At 38.6% G+C, this 25,082-nt stretch overlaps 6 protein-coding genes across 6 annotated transcripts; 2 read left to right on the forward strand and 4 right to left on the reverse strand.

Moving 5' to 3' along the window:
* Nucleotides 1-98: 98 nt before the first annotated feature.
* VTP21DRAFT_9093 (uncharacterized protein) lies at nt 99-545 on the forward strand (the record flags this gene model as incomplete). Its single annotated transcript, XM_069400012.1, has 1 exon — nt 99-545. The coding sequence occupies one exon, from the start codon at nt 99-101 to the stop codon at nt 543-545; it is 447 nt and encodes a 148-aa protein (XP_069253981.1).
* A 1,153-nt stretch (nt 546-1,698) lies between these two features.
* On the reverse strand, nt 1,699-2,451 carry VTP21DRAFT_9094 (uncharacterized protein; the record flags this gene model as incomplete). The annotated part of the gene is made up of 1 exon (XM_069400013.1): nt 1,699-2,451. One exon carries the CDS (start codon nt 2,449-2,451, stop codon nt 1,699-1,701), a length of 753 nt encoding a protein of 250 aa, XP_069253982.1.
* Nucleotides 2,452-8,744: 6,293 nt separating this feature from the next.
* Nucleotides 8,745-9,476, reverse strand: VTP21DRAFT_9095 (uncharacterized protein; the record flags this gene model as incomplete). Its single annotated transcript, XM_069400014.1, has 3 exons — nt 8,745-8,897; nt 8,984-9,094; nt 9,210-9,476. 3 exons carry the CDS (start codon nt 9,474-9,476, stop codon nt 8,745-8,747), a joined length of 531 nt encoding a protein of 176 aa, XP_069253983.1.
* A 1,890-nt stretch (nt 9,477-11,366) lies between these two features.
* On the forward strand, nt 11,367-13,108 carry VTP21DRAFT_9096 (uncharacterized protein; the record flags this gene model as incomplete). Its single annotated transcript, XM_069400015.1, has 2 exons — nt 11,367-12,367; nt 12,421-13,108. The coding sequence occupies 2 exons, from the start codon at nt 11,367-11,369 to the stop codon at nt 13,106-13,108; spliced, it is 1,689 nt and encodes a 562-aa protein (XP_069253984.1).
* A 3,414-nt stretch (nt 13,109-16,522) lies between these two features.
* On the reverse strand, nt 16,523-17,224 carry VTP21DRAFT_9097 (uncharacterized protein; the record flags this gene model as incomplete). Its single annotated transcript, XM_069400016.1, has 1 exon — nt 16,523-17,224. The coding sequence occupies one exon, from the start codon at nt 17,222-17,224 to the stop codon at nt 16,523-16,525; it is 702 nt and encodes a 233-aa protein (XP_069253985.1).
* A 2,084-nt stretch (nt 17,225-19,308) lies between these two features.
* Nucleotides 19,309-20,638, reverse strand: VTP21DRAFT_9098 (uncharacterized protein; the record flags this gene model as incomplete). Its single annotated transcript, XM_069400017.1, has 4 exons — nt 19,309-19,455; nt 19,538-20,016; nt 20,095-20,217; nt 20,374-20,638. The coding sequence occupies 4 exons, from the start codon at nt 20,636-20,638 to the stop codon at nt 19,309-19,311; spliced, it is 1,014 nt and encodes a 337-aa protein (XP_069253986.1).
* Between the last annotated feature and the right edge of the window lie 4,444 nt (nt 20,639-25,082).

Consider the following 25,082-nt stretch of genomic DNA (forward strand, 5'->3'; position numbering starts at 1 on the left):
TTATTTACAAGTTGGCATGGCTCCTGGCGGTAGTCACCTTTTCTAGAGTATCCGATCTAGCACGCATGGACCTTTAGTCGACCGCGGTTGGAGAAACAATGATGAAGGGGAAGATAATCGCTCCGAAGGAAACGAGAAGAAATCGGCGCACCATAAAACCCTTCCATGTCCATCGATTCCCAGACCCCAACCTCTGTCCAGTAGAGTGCTTCATTGAATATAGGAGGCGCTGGCAAGAACAGGGTAAACTGCAACAAGGCTCAGAGGTATTCCTCTGCCCTGGAATCGCTTGCCCGGCGAGGCCCGCAACGATTTCGCGATGGATCAAAACAATCTTTGCAATCGCCTCACCCGACGCAAGAGCCCATGACGCGCGGAAAACAGGGGCCACCCTCGCTCTACGAAGGTTCAATGTAGACACAGTGGTTGCAATAGGGAATTGGTCTTCCACCACTACCTTCGACCTATACTACCGCAGGGATAGAGCGGTAAATGCCGATATCTCGGGCGCGCTTCTCTCCTTAGGACTCGAGGAAGCGCGCTAGGGCCCTCTGGATCATCGTGAAGCATGGACTGCTGACGTAGTCCGCATTCTATTTTAGCACTAAGCCTAGCGTATGCGACGGCTTAGTATAAATGGAATAGGCAGTCAGCAGTCCATGCTTCAGGATCCCACCCCTCAATGTATTATTTTGATTTTGTTGCACCTATTTTTCTTTTTCTTTTTTATTTTTCTTATATCTCCCCACCCCTCTTCTCGGGAGGGCCAAGGAGTTGCACTTGGGAAACGACAGCTTTTTATACTCTTGATTTATTCTCAGATTTTTTCTTTATTTTTCTTTAAATTTCTTTAATTTTCTATGCAAATTCTCTGGAAGTAGCTCATTTGTCCAATAAAACGGCCTCATTATCGTGAAGCATGGACTGCTGACTGCCTATTCCATTTATACTAAGCCGTCGCATACGCTAGGCTTAGTGCTAAAATAATATTAAGATAATAATAGTAGTAATCTTTTCATTTGATTTTTACCAGAATTTTACATATATTTTACAGAGCTCAAGTTAGACATGATTTATATACTTCCAGGTTCAGTTTGTCGAGGGTAATGTGTTAAAATTCTTTTTATACACAAAGAATATTTGTTGGCCCATTTTTATCCATCCTACACACCTATCCAGCGCTTCTACGCGGATAAATCCAATCGTGCTAGGCATATCGAAATTTTTTAGATCAAATTTATCTTTATACCAGTCCCTCGACCAGCGCACTAACACCAACATGAGAACTTTCTCCTGAAATTTTTAATGGAAATAAAACTATAATAATCAATGATTTTATGAGTGACAAAATTTCAAATAATATCATAAGACTTATAGTATATTACCTATTCATATTGTACATATGAGCGATTGAATAACATTTGAGCTTACCTCCACCTCAGCATAGCATTCCTTCTCTACCATCACCTCTGGCCAATTGTGGAACTTGCTGGCACGTCATTTACAAGGCCATTGTATCGGAATAGATTGCGTCTTATCGAGTTTTTCTACCCCCACGTTTTCCTTTCTCTATCCCATGATTTTCTTTGGTGGATTGCTCTCTTGTCGGCGTCGTTCACATCAGGGTTATTTGTTGACGTGATCTGTGCAGGCTAAGCTCTCTTATTCAAACTTAGGTTATATCATTTAGATATGGCGTTACTCTCTGCAATTGTAGCATTTTCCGAATCTTTGGAACTTTTGCTTTTGCCTGAAATTCGTTGTTCTTTTACGAGAAACGTTATTGTGTTCCATCGACATCGTACCATTATCGTCTTCTGCATTCTGACTACATCCTTCGCTTTTATCAGTGTATGATGAAAGAGTCTTGCCCCAATTGATAGCAGCGTCATAAGAAACCGCTAATTTAATGGCCTCTTCAAGGGATTTCGGCAATCCCGCGATGACTTGTGTCCTCACTCTGGGTTTTAATCCGTTGATGAACATAGTCATTGTCATTATATCACCGAAGGAATCCAGTTGTCCAAGGATGATGCGGAACTGGAAGACATAATCCTGAATGCTTTTAGTTTGTCGAAGCATCTTCAATTGATTACATAGGGACATTTGGTAATCAGCACGTTCGAAAGCCGCAATAAGTTTGTTGCCAAAAGCTTGCCATTCTTTTGGTGTATCTTTCATCAACTTGTTTGATTGATACCACTGTTGAGCGGTGTCTCTCAAGTACGATGCAGCTGTTGCGACCCTCCGTTGATCGGGGATTCCCATCGCTTCGAATATTGTGTCAACTTGCCGAACCCAACTTCGCGCATTCTCCCCATCTCGACCATGGAACAGTGGCAAAGGAATTGAGATAAAACCTTCTTTGGAATTTTGCAAAGTATTTGAAACTATCTTCTCAATAAGGGTAGCCAGCTGCTTTAGGATGTCTTCGAGAGAGTTTTGATCCATTGTATCTTATCTTCGCTGTTGATAACACGTAATAAAATAAATAAACGATTTTTCTTAGTCGTCACTAGCAGAATGTAGTGGTCAAGACTCGACTCACAAGAAAATCCAAGTTATCTTTATTACAGTGGAAGTTCGATTAATTTATACACAATGATAACTACATTACAAGGGTTACCCTTGTAATATCCCGAGGTTCAAGTGGCAAAAATTTTACAACTATTAGATAAATGAATCGTTTCTGGCTCATTTTCCCATATGCCCACTTTGCTCACTTAATTGAATCAGACCATTTCACATTCATTCAATAAGAATCAGTATCAATAACAGTTCTAAGGAACTGCTACACGTATTTATAATTTAAGAGAACAACGTTGTGGCTAATGGCTCTGACAGAGTGGCTATGATACAAATAAGGTTATGAAACAAGATAAAGGTTGAGATTGGTCAGCATAAAGAATGTCGTGGTGTCCTGTGTAAATCCACAATAGAATGTATCTTCTTACAAAAATATTCTTACAAACATATACTGTATATAAATAAAAATGTAAACGTAAATATGATGCGCTCATAAATTGCGAGGCTGTTGGAGCTATATATCGCTTCTCTCATTTTGGCAGGTACTAATTGATTAACCTTTTTTTTTCAGAGTTGATGGAAAATAAAACATCTGAATTAGTGTATCTTATAGCAAATCAATAGAAGGGTTGTATTGAAAATGAATTGGAGTTCTATTTACCTACCTATTAAAAATGATCAAATGGCGCAAATGAGAAATAGATCCCATTTGTATCTAGCAAAATGAATTGGCTTAGTTACAGGCTAATAAATTTAAATGAATGGTATGAATGAGTATATTCCATCAGTATTCAGTAGAATGGATGCAATTAGTATGAAAAAGAGTTTTACTTACTGCCTATTAGTGTTAATGGAATGGCACAGATGTGGAATATGTTCCATCAGAATTCAATAGAATGGACGCACTTATTGTAGAACAGGGTGCCACTTACGGACTATTCGAGATAAGCAAATGGCATATACGAGGAATATATTCCATTAGCATTCAACTCATTGACAGCGTGGAGTGTGTAATGGTGCGCTACTTACAGACTATTCAAGATAAGTGGGTGGCAGATGGATAGCAGAGAGATATGTTTCATCAGTATTCAGTAGAAAGGATTCCATTAGCATTTAATTCATGGACTGCGTTGACGTGTGGAATAGAGTACTACTCACGGGCTATTCAAGTTAAACGAATGGCACAAATGAGGCATATATTCAATTAGCATTCAATACATTGGCTGCGTTGAGTGTGGGATAGAGAGTTACTTACAGTCTATTAGAGATAAGCGAATGGTACAAACGGGGAAGATATTCCATTAGCATGCTATACATCGAATGCGTTGAGTGTGGGAGGGATAGCTACTTACTGACTATTCAAGATAAGCGAATAGCACAAATGAGAGATATATTCCATTAGCATTCAACACATTGATTGCGATGGGTGTGGAATGGAATGTTACTTACTGGCTATTCGAGATAATCGGATGACACATATGAGAAATATGCTCCATCAGTATTCAGTAGAATGAATGCTATGTTAGTATGAAATGGAGTGCTCCTTACGTCCTATTCAATATAAGCAAATGGCACAAATAAGAAATACGTTCCATCAGTATTCGGTAGAAAGGATGAAATTAGTGTGGAATGAAGTGTTACCGCCTATTAGGGATAAGCAGGTGACAGAAATGAGAAATATGTTCCATCAGAGTTCAATAGAATGGATGCACTTAATGTGGAAAAGAGTGCTACTTACCAACTATTCAAGATAAGCGAATAGCACGGATGAGAAATATATTCAATTCAACACATTGGCTGCGATGAATGTGGAAAAGGGCGCTACTTACGGACTATTCAAGGTAAGTGGACGGCACAATTGAGAAATATGCTCCATTAGTACTCAGTATATAGGATGCATTTAGCGTGGAAAAGAGTACTACTTACTGGCTATTCAAAATAAGCGAATGGCACAAACGAGGTATATATTCCATTAGTATTCAATACATTGACCGCGTTGAGCATTGAATGTGTGCTACTTACAGCCTATTATATATTAGCAAATGGCACAAATGAGGCATATATTCCATTAGCATTCAGTACTTTTAATTAGTTGAGTGTGGAATGGAAAGCTACTTACCAACTATTTAAGATAAGCGAATGGAACAAATGAGGCATATATTCTCTTAGCATTCAATACACTGAATGCATTGAGTTTGGAATGAGCGCTACTTACCAACTATTTAAGATAAGCGAATGGCACAAATGAGAGATATATTCCATTAGCATTCAATACACTGAATGCATTGAGTGTGGAAAGGTGGGCGACTTACCAGCTATTCAGGATAAACAAATGGCATAAATGAGACATATATTCAATTAGAATTCAATACATTGACTGCGTTGAGTGTGGAATAGAGCGCTACTTACGGACTGTTCAAGATAAGCAAATGGCATATGAGGAATATATTCCATCAGTGTTCAGTATAATGAATGCATTTAGTATAGAATCGAGCGCTACTTACCAACTATTCAAGATAATCAAATGGCACAAAAAATAAGTGTCTTCCATTAGTGTTCAATTGAAAAGATGAAATTAGCGTGGAATGGAGTATTACCGCCTATTAAGGATAAATAGATGGCATAAATGAGGGATATATTCTATCAGTATTTAGCAGAATGGATGCACTTTGTGTGGAATCGAGTGCTACTTACCGACTATTCAAGTGAATGGCACAAATGAAAAATATATTCCATTAGCATTCAATTTATTGACTACGTTGAGCGTGGAATGGAGAGCCACTTACGGACTGTTCAAAATAAGCGGATGGCACAAATATATGTGACATATATTCAATTTAGCATTAACACTTTGAGCGCATTGAATGCGGAGTGGAGTGTTACTTACTTGCTATTCAAGATAAACAAATGGCACAAATGAGACATATATTCACATATATTCAAACCATTAGCATTCAATAAATTGAATGCGTTGTGAAATGAGTGCTACTTACAGCCTATTAGATATAAACGAATGGCACAAGTGGGGAAAATGTTCAAATCAGCATTCGGTACATTGAATGCGTTGGGTATGGAATGGAGATCCACTTACCGACTATTCAAGTTAAGCAAATGGCACATATGAGGAATATATTCCATCAGAATTCAGTAGAAATGATGTATTATGAGTATTACTTACGGGCTATTCAAGATAAACGAATGGTACAAATGAGACATATATCCAATTAGCATCCTATACATCAATTGCGTTGAATGTGGAATGGAGCGATACTTACATCCTGTCAGAGATAAGCGAACGGCACAAACGAGAAATATATTCGATTAGCATTCAATACATCGACTGCGTTGAGTGTGAAATGGAGAGCTACTTACCGACTATTTAAGCAAAGCAAACGGCACATATAAGGAATTTACTCCATTAGCATCCAATACATCGACTTTGTTGAGTGTGGAATGGAGTGTTACTTACCGACTATTCGAGATAAATGAATGGCACAAATAGGGAATATATTCCATTAACATCCAATACATTGGCTGCGTTGAATGTGGAATAGAAGGCTACTTACGGTCTATTCAAGATAAACGAATGGAATAAATAAGAAATGTATTCCGTTAGCATTCAATCCATTGACTGCGTGGAGTGTGTAATGGTGTATTACTTACTGCCTATTGGGGATAAACAAATTGCACAAATGAGAAATATATTCCATTGGCACTCAATCCATTGACTGCAACGATTGTGGAGAGCCACTTACCGACTATTCAAGGAAAATGAATGGCACAGAAGAGAAATATATTCCGTTAGCGTTCTATACATTGATTGCGCTGAGGGTGAAGTGGCGTGTTACTTACCAACTATCCAAGATAAACAAATTGTCGTCGATGTGGAGTAGATTCCATTAGCTTCCAATTCATTGATTGCGCTGAACGTGGAATGGAGAGCTACTTACGGCCTATTAGAGATAGGCATATGGAACAAATGGAAAATTTATTCTATTAGCATCCAGCAGCATAGATGCGCTTAGTGAGAAGTGGCATGCTACTTACCGGCTATTAGAGGCAAGCGAGTGGCACAATTGAGGAATATATTCCTTTAGCATTCAACCCATTGACTGTGCTGAGTGTGAAATAAAGCGCTACTTACGGTCTATTCATGATAAACGAAATGTACAAATAGGAAATATATTCCTTTAGCATTCAAATCATTGATTGCGTTAAGTGAGAAATGGAATACTACTCACTGCCTATTGGTAATAAAAGAATGGCACAAATGTGAAATATATCTCATTAGCATCCAACAGAATGAGTGTGCATAAAGGTGAAATGTAGTGCTACTTACATTCTATTCAAGGTAACCAGATGACACCAGTGCAAAGTACACTCCATTAGCATTTAATAAAAGGACCGCGCTGAACATAGAATGGAATACTACTTACGGGCTTGATAAGATAAAAGAAAGGTACCAATGAGGAATATATTCCATTAGCATCCAACAGAATGAATGTGCTTAATCGAGATCAGAGTGCTACTTACGGACTATTTAAGAGAAAAGAATAGCACCAGTGAGAAAAAAAGTTTCATTAGCATTAAGTAAGATAGAAGTACTTAATGTGGTATAGAGTGTTACTTACCGCCTATTAGAGATAGATGAATGGCACAAATAGGAGTGAGAAATAATATTCTATTAATTTTCAATACATTGACCACGCTGAATGTGAAATGGATTGCTACTTACGGTCTACTCAAGATAAACAAATGGCACAAATGAGAAACAAGCTCCATTAGTAGTCTGGACACTGACTGTATATAGTGTGTAGCACAGTGCTACTTACCGTCTATTAGAGACAAGTGGATGGAACAAGCAAGAAGAGCATACCATTAGCATCCAATTGGCCAACCGTAGCAATGATTTAAAGTGACAACCTTTACCGGCTATTAAAGATAAAAGTGTGACAAATATATAAGACACGCTCCATCAGAATATATAAGGATTGCTACTATCATAGTAGAATGCGATTATACTTACGAGCTTGTTAAGATAAACGAGTGGCACAAATAGGAAATATTTTAGCACTCTGTGGAATGAAAATGTGCACAAAATAGTATTGCTCACGTTCTATAAAAAAATGAATGGGATATATGAGAAATATATTCCATTATCATTCAGCAAAATGGATGCACTTAGCGTAGCATGGGGTGATACTTACTGGCTGTTTGAGCTAAGCGATTGACACGCATGGGAAATATTTTCCATTAACATCCAGCAGAATGGATGGGATTAGTGTGGAGTGGAGGGTTACTTACGGGCTTGTTAAGATAAACGAGTGACACCAATGCGAAATATATTCCATTAGCATTTTATGCATTGACTGCATTGAATGTGAAATGGATTGCTACTTACGGTCTACTCGAGATAAACAAATGGCACAAATGAGAAACAAGCTCCATTAATAGTCTGGACACTGACTGCATATAGTGAGGAGCGCAGTGCTACTTACCGTCTATTAGAGACAAGTGAATGGAACAAGCAAGAAGAGCATACCATTAGCATCCAATTGGCCAGCCGTAGCTATGATTTAAACTGACAACCTTTACCGGCTATAAAAAATCAAAGCGTAGCAAAAATATGAGACATGACCCATCTGAATATACTAGGATTGCTACTATCATAGTGCAGTGTGGTGATACTTACTGTCTAATTAATGTGAACCAATAGTGTAAATGAATTGGAGTACATCCCATTAACGATTAACGTGATTGCGTCTTTATAATGTATAAAGTACATACCGCCTATTTAAAGTAAACAAATGACAGGGATTGCCCAAACGCCTCCTTAGCAATCAATAGTAGACATTTTCATCTTGAAAAATTGAAACTCACGCTCTTTTGACGGCAATGATACGCGCAAAATTATGGGCAAAAATTAGCATCAAAGTATGAATGGATGAAAAGGTGTCATGATAGTTACTTTCTATATGCAATGGGTGACACGGTTAGTAGCAGTAGAATACATCTAAATTAATTGATAAAATGGTTCATGTCTAGTCAACTAGGGGCTACTTACCAACTGATTCATTGGCACAATTGCAGAGGGAAAATGAGGTGAAGTCATCCGTTAGTTCTCAATTTAATAACTGCTCACGCGTAATAACAATACATACAGGCTAATTGTGCGAATGAATTTTGGACGTAGAATGCAAGTTAATCGCGGTGGAATATTAGGCAGCAATGGATCTCGAAATACCTGGCTCTTGTATCATTTCAGCCTCGAGTTTGGGGATGATGCTAGCCGTTGCAAGCTGCTGGATTGCGCAAACAACCACGATACTGACCGTCAATTTGACAAGCTGCATTTTGGGTGATTGCGCTTTCTAGTAAATGGGGGGTTAGTTAGTTTGTCGACGGCGTTGGAAACCAGCGGCTGGGGAAAATGAGACGAGGAAAGGAAATGGCGCGCCTCTCCACGGCCCTTATATCCCTCATATTTGCCGAGGCGAGGTGCTGCTCGAGTGCCGGCTGCAGTTGGAGAAAATCTTGTTTCGAGCGTATTTCGATTGACGATCGATCCCTGAGGCGGACATGAAACATCCAATCTTCAACCACCTCCGAAACTCTTCCCATTCGCAGTGCCCTATCCACGTGGAGGCCCCTCTGATTGGACCCTAGCGTTGATATTGATGCACGTGGAGCGAAGAGAGAAGAGGCCGCGCAAGCTGCGCAGAGGGGCCGGCGGCGGTGCAGCCAACGAAGGATACTTGCTGCACCGGCTTCGAGAGAGCGCAAACCGGAATGGACGAGCAAGCTCGGCTCTCTTGCATTTCCCAAATCGAAATAGCCAATAGCTCTGCTGCTGCTCCTCCGCTTTGGCCTCTGTGCTTGTCCGGCATCAGCGGATAGCCCATGAATCCTAGAGCAGTGCACGCCGCTTGAACAGCTTGCCACGTGAGCATCAGCCCGGTAACGATGCTGATGCAACTCCACAATAAACTCCCTAAACGCTTGTTATCTTGGAAAATAATCCATCTTTAACTAAACTATTAGTTATTACAAGCTGTCTACATATGTGTCTTCTTAATAATACGTTAACTTGTTTGGTCTATCTCAATGAAGCAAATCTCGGATTCAGTCAACTTAAAGATAATCTCATTATGTAATAATATAACATGGCTCTTAAGATAGACAGATGACCTTAATAAAAAATAGAGATCGTTGAGGGACAAAAGGAAATAGTATGAAATTTTTAAATAAGAACAAAAATTCAAAAAGAATATGAAATCTCTGATCAGATATTAAATATATCTTCCCATAAATATTACACCAGAAAATAACAAAATAACAGCTAAGCCAGAACAAGTTAATAATGACATTATATCATATCATGTGAAAAGAAGAAAACGAGCCGTCCTATTACAAATAAGGGATTATCCAGCAGAGAGACCTCGCGCCAGTTTGGGGTGAGTTACTATATCGTCAACAAATATCGTAGATTATGCACTTCAGAATCTTCTTAACCAGTCTCTGGTTGTCCACGTGTTCTCACTGAGAGTCAAGAGGAAGTCCTCGTACGAATTTTCAAGGCTGGAATATATGAGAATACACTAGACGCAAAGAAACATCTTGAAGAAGATTAAAATGCCAATTTGTCAGTGACCTCTGTAAGGAACGCATTGAAGTGAAACCAAATAAGCTCGAGATCTTGTGGAAAAAAGTCGTTTTTGGAAGCTAGCCATAGGAAAGCCCGACTATCCTTTGCACGTAAATATCGAAATTGGAGTTTATATAACTGGAAGCGTGTCATATGGTCAGATGAAAGCATATAGAGTGTTCAGTACAGGTAGGAGAAGATATTATTGGAAGGCTACAGGCGATACTATACGCGAGCATCATTTCAAAAATACAGTCAAGCACGGTAATGGTTCGGTTACCGTGTGGCCATGCATCACTTAGAAATTGGGTTTATGTGCCGAATCGAGAAGGGACTAGATGCACAACTTTACCAGAATATTTTAGGAGATGAATTAATGAGAACGCTAGATTGGTATGACCTCGACAAGAATCAAATTATTTTCCAGCATGATAATGATCCTAAGCATACCACGCGTAGTACAGTGGAATGGCTAGCAAACCACGATATTAATGTACTAGGACGGCCAGCTCAGTCTCCTGAATGAGTTCATGTGGGATGAATTGGACAGAAGAATCGAAAATCGTGAGCAACAGCCGACTAATGCCCAGTCACTTTGGGATATACTACAGAAAGAGTGTGAGAAGATAGAACCAGAGTTGTGCGCTAAAGTTATAGGCACATTGCTATGGTGTCTAGAGGCGGTGATAAAAGCAAAGGGTGCTCATACAAGATCTTGCAATTTTTTTTTTTAAATATCAAGACAAAATGGCCTCTTATAGGGTTGTCGGAGTTTTAAAATTTTGGAAAGATGGATGACTCCTGCTTTCGAAACGGGATAGGCATAATGGCTTATGCCAAATACTAGGTTGCTATTTGGAATGATACCTGATATGCTGCTGACGTTGATTATCTTTGCGTGATTTACTTGGGTTCCTTTTAATAGTGGCAAAAATATTCAAGTCAAATCAAATTTGGAAATTCAGCCTCGTCCAAAATTCCTCATTTCAAATGAAAGGCTCATAGAATTTTCTTCAGCCCAGAAACCATCAGAGTAATGACGCGTCTTCACTAAATTATGGTAATGACTGTGCAAGAATTATTCTATATTGTCTCTTTATTAATGGTATAAGAATGAAACTTGATATTAATCCAGATTTAAGAGAAGTATTTAAAATAAAAGAAATTAGTTATATTCAAACCTTGTGGTGAATCGATGGGTCAACTGCTGTTGAGTACACTAGTAGTAACCTTGTGGGTACACTCTATCAATACATCCCCCGTCCTCAAATGTCGCTGCCTGCCCAAAGATCCATGTTGGCCAGATACTACAGCGTGGGATCGGTTTAATACAACTCTCGGGGGACGTCTACTCGCCACTTTTCCGCCTGCGTACCCTTGCCATGACCCTCATTATGACGAAGCCGCATGTAATGTGGTCAAAAAACAATGGAATAATCCTTTATGGCGAATTGACCAGGCTGGTGCGATGCAATATGAGACCTGGGAGGTAGATAATAATGCAAACTGCTCGTCGAACACAAATCGCACTTCTCCATGCCATCAAGGCTCCATCCCAGAGTATTCTGTAGATGTCTCGGACCGTGCGGATATACAACACGCCGTGAGGTTTGCTGCCAACAACCGACTACGTCTTACCGTCAAAAATACCGGGCACGACTTTCTTGGGCGAAGCACGGCACCAGGTTCACTAAGTATTTGGACTCATCATCTCAAAAATATCACCTTTCATGAGTCCTTCGACGCTAGCGGCTGCACCAAGGGAGTATCTGCAGTTACGTTAGGAGCCGGCGTTGAATGGGGCGAAGCATACGAAGCAGTGAGCAAGCACAACATGGAAATAGTGGGGGGGCAATCTTTTACGGTTGGTGCAGCAGGTGGATATGCTCAGGGTGGAGGTCACAGTCCGCTTGGTCCTAAGTATGGTATGAGACCGGACAACGTCCTTCAGATGGAGGTTGTGACGGCGGACGGAGAGCTGCGAATCGCCAATGCTTGCCAGAATAAGGACCTTTTCTGGGCCTTGTGTGGAGGAGGAGGAGGTACGTTTGGTGTTGTGACGAGTGTAACCTATCGAACGTATCCTTCAAATCGTTATTCGGGCGCCATTTACAACGTCCAAATCGGCAACGCATCATACCAAGACCTTCTGCGCGATATTCTACTTTTGCAACCTGCTCTCTCTGATGCAGGCTGGTCTGGCAACTTGGCAATCTCGACAAATCCATTTTTATTTTCTACCTGACCAGCTCCTCAGCCGCCAACGCTTCTTTCCAGCAACACATTGCCTCGCTTGTACAAAAACATCCTGGAGCCCTCTTCACGGGCAAGTTGCAAGATTTCCCCACCTACCTCGATTGGCTGCGCTCTGCTATTTGGCTTCAAAGCCCGGATCCCGCTGGCAATTGCACCATCGTAGGGGGTGATAATATTCTTATGGGATCTCGTCTAATTCCACGCAGCAATCTCGAGAGTAAATCTTCCGCGACTGAGCTTGCCCGTGTCCTCCTTCAAACCATGGCAACGCTTCCACCCAACAGCCCGCTTGGGTTAGGACTCCTTGGTGGAGGTGAAGTAGCGCGTAATGGTGGAATCAATGCCGTCAATCCCGCATGGCGTAAATCCCTCTTGCATACCCTCTACATGATATCCTGGCCCGAAAACTCTTCCAATCAAAAGCAAAACGAGGTAGCCTCTGACATCACCAGAGTTATACAGCCACTTCGTGATCTCATCCCTGACTCGGGCTGCTATGCCAATGAGGCCGATCCAAATGAACCCAATTGGCAGCAGGCCTTCTACGGTGACAATTACTCGCGCCTCAAAACTATTAAGAATCAAGTGGATCCGACCGGCCTGTTTGTGTGTCGCAAATGCGTGGGCAGTGAAGACTGGTCCGAAGACTTAAACTGTCCTAGATACTCAATATCGCAATAGAAAAAGGTGGACACATCGAGGTGTAAGTGTAATTTGCGAAGAGCAATTTAACGGATCATTCTAACTCGAAGCTGTAATTCTATTCGGTTGGACGAAGCTTGTCTTAGGAGATAATAGATGATACAACCTTTACCGTCATCCTACACTTGCCCTAGAACGATACTAAGCCTAATGATATCAGCAACTAAGACATCATAATACGGGGACTGGTAGAGATCCGAGGTTAGGGGAGATAAAAAAAGAGAAATCGGGGCGAATTTCCGAGTTGGTTCTCTAGACAAGATTAAGCGAAAAAGGGGGGAAATCTGTCTATTAATTGAATAGGAGGAATATGTTCTGGTTACACAAGCACGGAATGCCCACAAACGATGCAGCGTGGAATTCAAGCTTGCGACAAGGCACTTCTTTCCACTTACGCAGCAGCCTTCATACTGGATGATCAGAGTGGAGATTCACCGCACGACCTCCGCATTCCCTGAGTGATACCCCAATACTGAGCTACCAGATCTTAATGAGGCTTCCTTCCATAAGGTGCTTGTCGTCCCGCTACAGCCAACCACGCCGCCCCTGCGAAGAAATTTCTACCCAAGCTCACTGGACCTTCCACTTTTACCATACGCTCCAAGTTTTTGCAGTACACTTTTTTCGAATGTGATCGCAGGTTAACTAGCCTTATATCATAATTGTGCACGATTCTGACTCGCGTTGATTTCGACAATTTTCTAAATACATGATAAAAAAATTTCCAGATGCTAGAATTGTATACGGCTTATTATACAAACTTTGCAATAATAGCGACTTTTAAGCAATCATAAACGTAGATATCACTTTCCCGTATAAATTCATTTCTGAGGCTTATTTTAACATGTTCCTTACTCATACAGTAGAAATTTTAAAAATTGGAACACAAATTTAAGTTGATTTATGTTTTTATAAATGCGAAATCTAGACATACAATATGCTCTATGGTACAAAATGGGCCGGAATAAAGAGAAGCAACTCGATTAAAATCCATGAATTAAAAACTGTCAATCGTATTTGACAGTATATTCAGTAGTATTTTCGAGCTTGATTAACAGAGCAGCCATTTCAGACAGCTCATCCTTTTCTTTTCAAGCAAGTGTCGCTAATGCGCTGTGGATATCCTTAAATTGATTCAGTCTGGTTATGAATAAGAGGAGTTGCGAGAGAGAAACACTGCCGCCAAACTGAACCGCTTCATGGTCGGGTCGACTAAATTTAAGTGGAAAATGAATGTCTTCGGGCTCTAAGGAATTGTTGTTTCCCGAGGTAGAGCGATAAGCTTTCACTGCTTTTGAAAATCAAAATCGTAACAGGAAAGAACAATCGCAGAATTCGTCGACACGACCTTGAAACGAATCAATTTGCTCAGAGTGTTGCTCATTTAGAAGGCAGCGTTTCTCTCGCAACTCTTCTTATTCGTAGCCAGATTGAATCCATTCAAGCTAAGGATATCCACAATGCTTTAGCGACAATTACTAAAAAGTAAAGGGTAAACTATCCGAAATTGCTGTTTTGTTAACCAAGCTTGAGAATACTACAGAACAAACTGTCAAACCCGCGTTGGAGAATGGCACGCTGCAAAATATATTTTGGACGCTTAGCTCTCTTATTAATCTTGTGGACAGAGGCCCTGAGCTCGTAAATGCTGATAGTACCTACAATAAGTTCAGCCTTCCATGCTTGGTTATTGTCGATGTGTGCAAAAATCTCAAAGCGTTTATGAAGGGGATTGCGCTCCTAAAAACCGCGAATATACACATGCATTTCTTGGGCGTCCCAATAGCTTGTAGCTTATTTGAAAATGAATAGACTGCGAGTATACGAACGTTGATTAGCGATAAGATCCTCAGCTCATGAGAGACATTCGTAATATTATCCCACTAGCTCTGCAACCGGTTTGTTTTGGGCATATACCGTTGGGTAATCAAATAAATCTACACCAAAAAAAACGAGCACTACAAAGATTTTGGGGGTTAGCCAAGCTGTTATATTAACAGACACTAGATAAATTCGACAAAGGATACAAGGAAATTATTAAAGCATACCTCAATACTACAGCGGACTATCTTTAGAAAGGTATAATCATTGTGGGATGAGGGCAATCGGATTTGTCGCAAAACATACTAATATTGACGGATGTCGAACTCAGCGCATAGAAGCAACATGTGGTTCTCAAGCGATCCGCTAGCATTTAGGCCAGCCATAACAAACTCTTCAACACTCTCGATACATTTTTCAATAAACAAGAGAAAAAGCGATTGTTATGTTTATATCAAACCAGAAATTCACGTAAGCTTTATTCCTTGCAATTCCATCCAATTGGAGGCTTAGAAGGCAAAATCTCTGTTGTGACGGGGGTTTTTAGTTGGAGAGAAAGATTTAACTCCTTCTTAATTTATTACAATCTCAAATGTACGTATATAATATATACGTACATTGGATATATTATATCCAATAAATGATGACGTAGCTACGTAGACAGAGATTAAGAAGATCTGAAAGTAACATATGTAACATCTGTGATTGGGTTTTAAGTTGGAGAGAGAGATTTAACTCCGTATGATTTATTACAATATCAAATGTACGAATATATATCAAACACATGATAACATAGTTACGTAGACTCAGATTAAGAAGATCTGATAATAACATATGTGTCACTCTGAAGTATGGATGGAAAACATATATAACGAAATCGTCGAAAAGAAGATTTCGTTCTTGTCGGAAAAGATAGGTTGTGTTTGCTCAGCTGCAAATTATAGGTATCATAGCATATTAACAAGCAGGAGAAAATTGCCAGCAACCTCTTTTTTTTAATATGAGAAATATTATCCAATTTCGCAGAGTAATCTTCATCTGTATGCGGCTGCAGCTGAGCAAAGCTCAATCTTACTCCGTCTGCCTGCCCACCTCTTCTTTTTCGTAAGCAACAAGGTGAGGATAAAATCTGTGATTCAGATGCCACAGCATTTTATCATACCAAAATATAGATCCATCACGACGGAAAGCACTGAATCGTCAGTTTGATAAAACAATTTTCCTAAAGTTATGGGGTTTTGAGAAATAGCTGAAGTAGATTTCCAAAATGCGTGGACGACGCAAGGTTGTTTATCATGGTTGCCCATGATTTTTCGACTGTTCAAAAAATTGCTCACAATCTCCCTGTTGAAAAACTAAATTAGAACTTATTTATTTATTACTCGTTCTGAGCTGGCGACGAATACAGCTGGGCAATTTCTCTTGGGCCGATTGCAAGCATTGCTCCCACATTATTTCAGTGAAATCAGAAGCGCAGACATTTTAACCGTGCTAGATAGTTGCAATTTAATATACAAAATAAATAATTTATTTTGATTCGAAAAATAATCAAGAGTATTATAAAATAACTTGTTATTTCGGGGTATTAGCGAATGGATCCCATGTGGGATCTTTATGAGGCACATACTCCATGAAATCACTGACCAATTTCGCCGTCGTCTCGTTATATATCTTTCCAATGAGGTAGTTGGTCAGATCCATGCCCGCCTGAACTCCTGAGCTAGTGAGGATGTTTCCATCCTCCACCCAGCGCGCACTGCGGACCCACTTAACATTAGGCCGTTGTTGCGAGACCCAATCAAACGCCCTTTTGTTAGAGGTCGCCATTTTGCCGTCCAATAGACCTGTCTTTGCAACTAATGCCGAGCCCGTACACACGGTCATTAAGTATTCCAACTTGGGGTATGTTTGCTTGATGAAATCGAGGAGCACAGTGTCGTTGATCGATGACCATGTGCCGATTCCTCCAGGAACCATGAGGATATCAAGGTTGGGGGCGCTGTTGAACGAGTGGGTTGCAAAAACACTCTGTCCAATCACTGACGGAAAGTTAGGCGGGACTGCACTTACAGGTCCAACCTCGTGGGAGATAACTGAAACGCTCAGGTTGGTAGGATTGACGGCCGAGAGCAAGTTCCAATATTCCAGCGGACCAAAGACATCGAGAACCTCGAATCCAGGGTAGACAATCACACCGACGGAACGGGAGTGGACGCCAGTTGATAGCACAGCGACTAGCGCCAAAGTCAGCAGGAAATTCCGGAGACACTTCATATACTGGGTATTACTTCTGAATCCTGATTAGGAGTGCAACTTTAGCGAAAGTTATAGACTATAATAAGAAATACTATATTTTCCCAAAAGATGAGAGTAATAATCGAGAAATCAATATAAAATAGAAATAGCTCAGTATTTATACAACCTGGATTTTTACTTGAATGACCGAGTAAATTGATTTCTGAGTAGCTATTTTCTCCATCGCTAAAAGAATTTATTTCTGGAATTTTTTGTGCTTCATAGTCAGCCTCATCGTAGGTTGTGAGAAGAGATGAACCCTAGTGAATTCCTGAGATAGTGGCTGTGGCTGTGCTTCAAGACAATTGAGAGATCTGTGGACTAGGATGCGTTTACATAACCTAGATGAAGTTTTAATCGGAAGACGGCGAAATAGGAAAAATATGCAGCTCTCTTATTTCATTGGACCTGCAAGTTTTGAACGAAGAGCCTATTGCGGTTACAGCTGAAGCCCAGCGACTCAGCCAAGATGAGTAAGTCCTGTTCTATTAGGCATTTGCTTATTATCATATCATCTGATGTAAATGTTGTCGAAAAGAAACAGATATCGAATGGGGTTAACTCAATGCAGTGAAACCAAGCTTACTCCTAATAATAGAAAATTGAATCGGAATCTGAGGGCAGTCATAACTAGTAAACCTCCAGGCCTTATAATCCCTTCCGGTTGTCCACGAAATTTGGAAACAAGTCATCAAGGGCTCCTTTATTTGGAGGGATTGTTGCTGCTATCATCAGGATGATTATATATGTAGAAAAACGTCTATTTTTAATTCATGATCCGGGCAAATATCCAAAGTCATACAGAGAAATCGTAAAATGTTAAAAATATCGTTCAAAAAGTTGCACCCTCAAAAAAATAATGAGCAGAGCAATCTTTTAGGGTGCTTAAATAATGATGGGCTACGTCTTACACTCTGAATTTTTTTTCTCTGCTTAACTGCCTCATTTAGTTAGAACATATAGTGTTGTTGCAAATAAAGTTCCGCCTATCTTCAGATACTTTCGCGATAAACATCGTCATCACTCTATTCTGCCTTGTATTTCTGGAAAGCTCAGCTAGTTTCGAAGAGTTAAACAACCTTCACCGCTACCACGAATGTAGGATGAAAGGGTTGGCCTTGAAAGATATTGAATTGTTGTTCATCAGGCGCTTAATATAGGTTTTTTTCTGAGATAAAAGCGATTTCAGGAGATCTGTTCTGTCTCCTCTGAAATAGCGAAATCAATCTCTCCTTGAGAACCAGTAACCGCTTTGGTGAGTAAAAACATTTCAATTTCTCAATTGACCAAAAATCTCTTCAACCACCACTTATTCTCTTATTGATGATTGAGATAATGGGATTGTTATGTTTATATCAAACCAGAAATTCACGTAAACTTTATTCCTTGAAATTCCATCCAATTGGAGGCTTAGAAGGCAAAATCTCTGTGATTGGGTTTTAGTTGGAGAGAAAGATTTAGCTCCGTATGATTTATTACAATCTCGAATGTGCGTATATATATCAATTAAATGATGACGTAGCTAGATAGACAGAGAATAAGAAGATCTGAAAGTTACACATGTGACAAAAGCGTAAATGCTCATAAGCCACACATTGCATGCCGATTAAAGAGCTTTGGTATTCTGTTTATTAAAATTGTTAATGTCTTTCTATGTTATTTCATCGACTCCTCTTCCGAATAATATTCAACTTGTATGTATATTCTAGGAATATTTCAGATACTCTCTAGCCAAATTATACGGAAAAGCAATGAACAATAGATCCTTATGCACAGGAGATTTGCGCAAAGATTCGAATTTTATTTCGATACTTTGGTGTTGGTGAAAACTTGAATATATTATATTATGGGTTATGTATATACTTAGGGGATAATTTGGAATCAATGCATTCATAACGACCTATATATACCCGAAACTACATGTATATTGGCAATATATATGAGGTAAGTTTAGAACCAAGCCATAGAGAGTTTACATTTATTTAATATCATCCTATATTTCACCCTCTAATCATTTGTGAAATTGAAACAGGAAGTAAACCAGATTAAAGTATTCGTTCAATTTAAAGAGATAAATCGATAACAGCTCGGAAACGTAGCTTATTCGCCATCATTTCATCAAATGCAGTTTGAGCCTGATCAAGTGAATATTTCTTTATCATCGGCTTGCATCCAGTTAATTTGGAGAATTTAGCACATTCTTCGGAATCCTATTTACAGTGAATATTCATGCATCAAAGGTTAGCCTTTTATAGTCAAGATTGCTATTAAAACATCCCTGGTTATTAATACCTTTGCAACACCTGAATACCATCCCAGGACTTTTGCCCGTTTTTTAATAAGCATTGCTGCCTCAATGTTCAATGGTTCCAATGGTACGGCCGCTACGAGAAGTGTGCCATTTGTCGCGAGGCATTTTACTAGGGGCGAAATTGAATCAGCATGTGGAGCTGTAGCGATAACTAGGTTTGCGCCACCAAGCTTGTTAATTTCAGCAATCGCATCAACTTGCGATTGATTAATGTATGTATGAGCGCCAAGCTTCGTAGCGAGCTCTCGCTTTGAATCGCTGGTGGATAATACGACAGTAATGAAACCCATTTGACGTGCGTACTGAATGGCTAGATGTCCTAATCCTCCAACGCCTTGAATTGCACATACATCCCCAGGTCGAAGTCCGGCATTACGCATGCCATTATAAACAGTGACACCGGCACAGAGCAAGGGCGCAATTTCAACTGGATCCATATCTTCAGGGCAGACAGCTACGGCTATAAAAATGCATTAATAGAATAAAATTGAGACTAGTGTCATATACGATAGACAAACGGTGAAATCCTAATTCTTACCATCCTCTCTCGCAATCATGTACTCTGCATAGCCACCATCAAAGGTTAATCCAGTTACAAATTCTTTTTCACACGCGAAATACTGGCCCGCACGACACATATCACAGGTGAAACAGTTACCACCTACCAGGTAAATGAACTTCAATTAAAATCTCTAAAGAATACGACAATCCCCACAGAGCCCAATAGATTAAGTTCTGTATCTCGCAACTATTTATTCCTTGTCCCCACTCCCACCCCCCTTTTCTTTTGTCTTCACCAGAGTTAAAAATTACATACCATGCCAGCCGACTCCAACCAAGGTTCCTTCACGCAACCTATCTGCTACTCGTGGACCACGTTTCGCGATACGTCCGCATACCTCATGGCCAGGTATTCTTGGATAAGATTTTGCCATTCCGGCTAAAACGGCCACATCGGAATGACACACCCCACATGCTAAGACTTTTATGAGAACTTCATGTTCACCAGGAGTAGGAATTGGACGTTTGGCGACTTGAAAAGGTTGATTCGGACCAGGAACTTCAACAACTTTCATAGACATCCTAATAATTGTAACGCAACAGAAATGAATGAAAGTGACGAGAGAACCTTGCCAGAAAATCTCTTTATATAACAATTTAATCAGTAAGTCACATAGGTTATCAGTTCACTAGTTTATTCCCATAATGCGCCAAGGTATTGCGCCTCTTGAGAGGCCGAAATTTGGATAAAATTTCTCACAAGAACTCGCATTGGCAAATCAAACTGTGCACTTTCTACATGTTTTCCGAATTAAGTATATTGGATTTTAAATTTTATACTGTGTGGTCTAAAACCCCGGTAGTAAAAATGGATGATGTAATCCGGATATGGAAAAATCCAAAAATGAAATTTACCATGTAAAAAGGCTGCATGTAAATTGATATTGCATATTTTACGTATCAAGCTTCCATCCTTCATTTTTCTCCTATATCACGTATGGTACACTGTCCATTACATATTATCTGTTAAGCCTCAAGTCCTTGTATTTAATTTATCCAACGTTATACTTCAGGTTTAGATTTAATTATTAACCTAATAGTTTTCCTCATTATTGAAAGTGAAAATGTTGAATTTAATATAATACGTTCAACATTTGAAGTAGAGTGATTATTTAACAAAAGCGTTGCAACATAATGCAGTTGTCAATTAAATAGTGTACATCATTTGGGATGTAAATTAAGGAGTTTACCATAGCCGGCAATGTTCAGCAAGCTTCTTAAAATTAGTATATATTATCGTATTAAGATATCCCGCTGACCTACATACAAAGTATCCAATAGCTACATTTAAAAATCTGATTGAATTGAACTGGTTTCCAATATAGGTTCATTTAGTGAAAACTTCAGCTCAGCAACTAAATGTATTGAAAGGCTATCTATGATATAGTGGATTTTTAAATAGCAATTGGGCAAAAATTCAGATATCATTGAGAAACAAACGCTGTGTTACCTAATGAGCTTGAAAAGCTAGATGTTTGAAGCACAATTTTTTATTGATGCCATTCAGGTATAATTTCTTTTGTAAAAATACCCATGATGAAATTGAATTTCCACTCACCACCCCATCCTAAACCAAGTACTAATTCGTGGAACACCTCGAATATGAAAGGAAAATAAGCAATAGTTCGAATACTAATTTCATGTGAGGAAATTCTCACTTATCGTCGAGACCAAACTTAAGGCCTTCAGCTATTTTTTCTACAAAGAAAAATTTAAGCTCCGAAAGAGCCCGCAAGAGAAGCTATGACACGATTTCTAATAGGGCATTGGCTTAACTTTAAACATGGTTTGAATAGCAAACCTTGTATTAGTAACATTTAGTTGGTCTCTGTAAATCAACTTGGTGTTACTATTGCAATTCTCCCATCTAAGCAAGTTTTCCATCGTGAAAATATATGTAAGTCTAAAAATTAGCCAAAATTTTATTTCTAGTTTGCCTGGTAAAAGAGATCCCGCTTAGCAAAACTTATTTCAGTATGAAAGGCTTAATTGAAAGTGAAGAGAAGTACATATCCTACACCTTTATTTTAATCAGAATCTTTAGAATTATCAAATTGCTGTTCTTTATTTTGAGTAGTATACTCTGGTTAATTATATTTTATCTAATTATATATGATAAAATTGCTTGCCAAAATATAAAAAATAATCTGATTCAATGTTACATAGGCTATTATAAATAATAGGAGAGCTATCTCACAATCTTCTGATAATGCTATCTCTGATTTTAACGCGCTGTATTATCAAATCATCTATTAAATGAGCCCTTACAAAAAATTTGTTTTTTTTTTCAAACATTTCAATTATATCGACTCTGTTACTGATTTAATACTTATCCGAACAACTTAATACTATCTCAAAGTGCCTCCTTGTAAATAATTAGGATATAATAATAAGCGAGTTGGGGGAGAATAAATGAAGGTTTTCTCTATTAATAAAACTTTCGGACATGGATGCTGATTATACTAATACAATCTAGCCCCTTTCGTCTATGATGATGAAAGCTCAGAATTGTCTAAATGGATCGAATGAATGATATCATACAGGAGGTATGATGTCACCAGAGAACACAATGAGGTAGCACGAAATAAAGTTGTCTAAATATACAAATATAAAATAATAAGTGTGATTACAATATAATATAATAGAGCCAATAATTTTGTTAATTATTTTTTTTGCGATGTAATTATGTGGCTTTTAATATTTATATAAGAATGTGGCAAGATATTAAAACAATCAATTTGCAATTCTTTTAGGCTTGAAGAAATGATCTTAATTTCTTTTCTTTTCTTTTCTCAATTTTATTAAGAACACTCACTGGGGACCACGCATTTATCAACCTTCTCATCTAATAATAATCCTTCTTCGCAAATACATGCTAGCTGGCAATCCTCCGTACAAGGTATAGGTTTTTTGAGGAGATGTTGATTTTTGCAAGACGGAAAGCAATCAGCAGTACCGCTTACGCACCCATATATTCGTTGAGGTTTAAGTAAGCAAGCTCTTTCTCTTTCACTTATTCCATTAATTAAAGAATCGGCATTGAGCCGCACAACGACGCCCCCGACAAATAAGATATAAAATGATAGAATAATAACAAATTTCAATAGTCTGATTAGATACATCTTGATTAAATATTAATGTTAAGTTGTTCTAATTTATGTAGACGATCAAAGCTGATATGTAAATATATATTTGCATTGTATTGCACTGTGAAAAATGCCACAGAAAATGTGTATTTCTGACCTCCCGGGGTTTTATTCTAATTCTGCCGATTTTTTATGTCATGAAAGGGTATAACCTGGTGAGTTGCATTAGCCCTATTTTGATTATTCAAAGTGTTTTAATGTGTATACCTGTTTCTTCTATGTGCTATAAGTTCTTTTGAAGCTAGGGTTTAAATAGACCAAAAGTAGTGAATACCATTTTGTTCTTAGTTAGGGATAGAATGACTAGTTTTATTCCTACACTTGAGATTATTGGGTTTTTCATGAATGCGAGCTTTCATTCTATGTAAATTGACAGGTTTTTTTTTTTCTAAATTACCAATTATATACTAGGCATTTCTTCACTGAAACTGCATTTTTATCTCCCATTTTACCGAAACCTCAAAGATATCGATCAAACTTTCTGCTGTTAATTGCCTAAAATATGGGTTTCGTTACTAGCTTAAATGAGTACATATACCCCCTGTGTTATATCAGGGGCAACTTTGACGATTTCATCGAAGCACTAATCAAAGTGTACACTTGCACTGACGATACAAATAAGATTATTATGGATAATATATTGTAAGCAGGTTCCTTTGTTTATGTGAAAATTTAATATTTCTGCAGCTGAATGGGTGGTTGTAGTTCGAGGACCAATTCGTGTTGGTGTTCATATACATCACAGCAAGTCTGAGAGCATTTTCAAGTTCAAAACCCTTAATGATTGACAAAAACAACCGCAAAAAGATGGGATATTTCGACTGAAATCCCATGGAACTACTTCATTATATTTCTCCAATACTTTCTGTTCTAGGAGATATTTCGAGATAATCCAATCTCTCCAATTCAAGGTTGTGAAGGTCTGAAAAGCTTGGTTTATCAATAAGTTAGAATTTCACAAGATTTACAATATACTTCTTGGATTAAACAATAGATATTCAAGATTCTCATAAACTGATGATATTCAACAATCCAATTGTATTTGTTATAATATTATGTCATACACGATATGGGTAATAACAGAGATGGCGCTTATTGTATCTTGAGAAAAAAAAAGAAATACTTAGTGTAACAATTGTTACGCTAAATTTAAATTCAGTAAAAGTTGTTTAATCAAGAGTTGAGTCATTTTTTACCCATAATGTCCATTAATATCGAATATGAATACTGATAACGTTGGTTAATTAAATATTATTGCAGTGAGGCCATATTTTAGAATTTTCGCGCTAATAATTCATAGGATTAAGACTAAAGCGTAACCAATTGATTTTCATTTATTACTCTAAGAAAATTTCTGTATTTTATTACCATCTTATCTCGGTTCTAGATTTTAGTAACCATTCATTTTGACAGGATGTAGGCTGTATGCCCATACTAGCGGCAATAGCAGAGAATCTGCCAAAACTCATGATGAGAAATAAAATTTTCATTGGAAACTCAATTGTCCACTCAATTTTGTGAAGCAAGACGCAATAAATTGTTCAGAGGACATTCAAGGGAATTCTGAAAAAAAATTATAACTCTTCTTTAGTATCCAATTCAGTGAACGCTACTGTGGCATCTGCATACAAAGCAAATTAACGGCAATTTGCGGTCTATGTTGTAAAAGTTGCCCCCCAAACCCCAGGTCTCGCATTCGTAGCCTAATTTTGAATGAATTTATCAATGGTTTGTTTTCGCAAAGGTTATATTATGAAAGTGCCATTTATTTTAGCATTAATGGCGGAGAAACAACAGACTCAAATTATAAATAGACTGC

This window comes from Calcarisporiella thermophila, assembly GCF_041956535.1.
Source record: "Calcarisporiella thermophila strain CBS 279.70 unplaced genomic scaffold VTP21scaffold_5, whole genome shotgun sequence".
In the NCBI taxonomy this organism is placed as follows: domain Eukaryota; kingdom Fungi; phylum Calcarisporiellomycota; class Calcarisporiellomycetes; order Calcarisporiellales; family Calcarisporiellaceae; genus Calcarisporiella; species Calcarisporiella thermophila.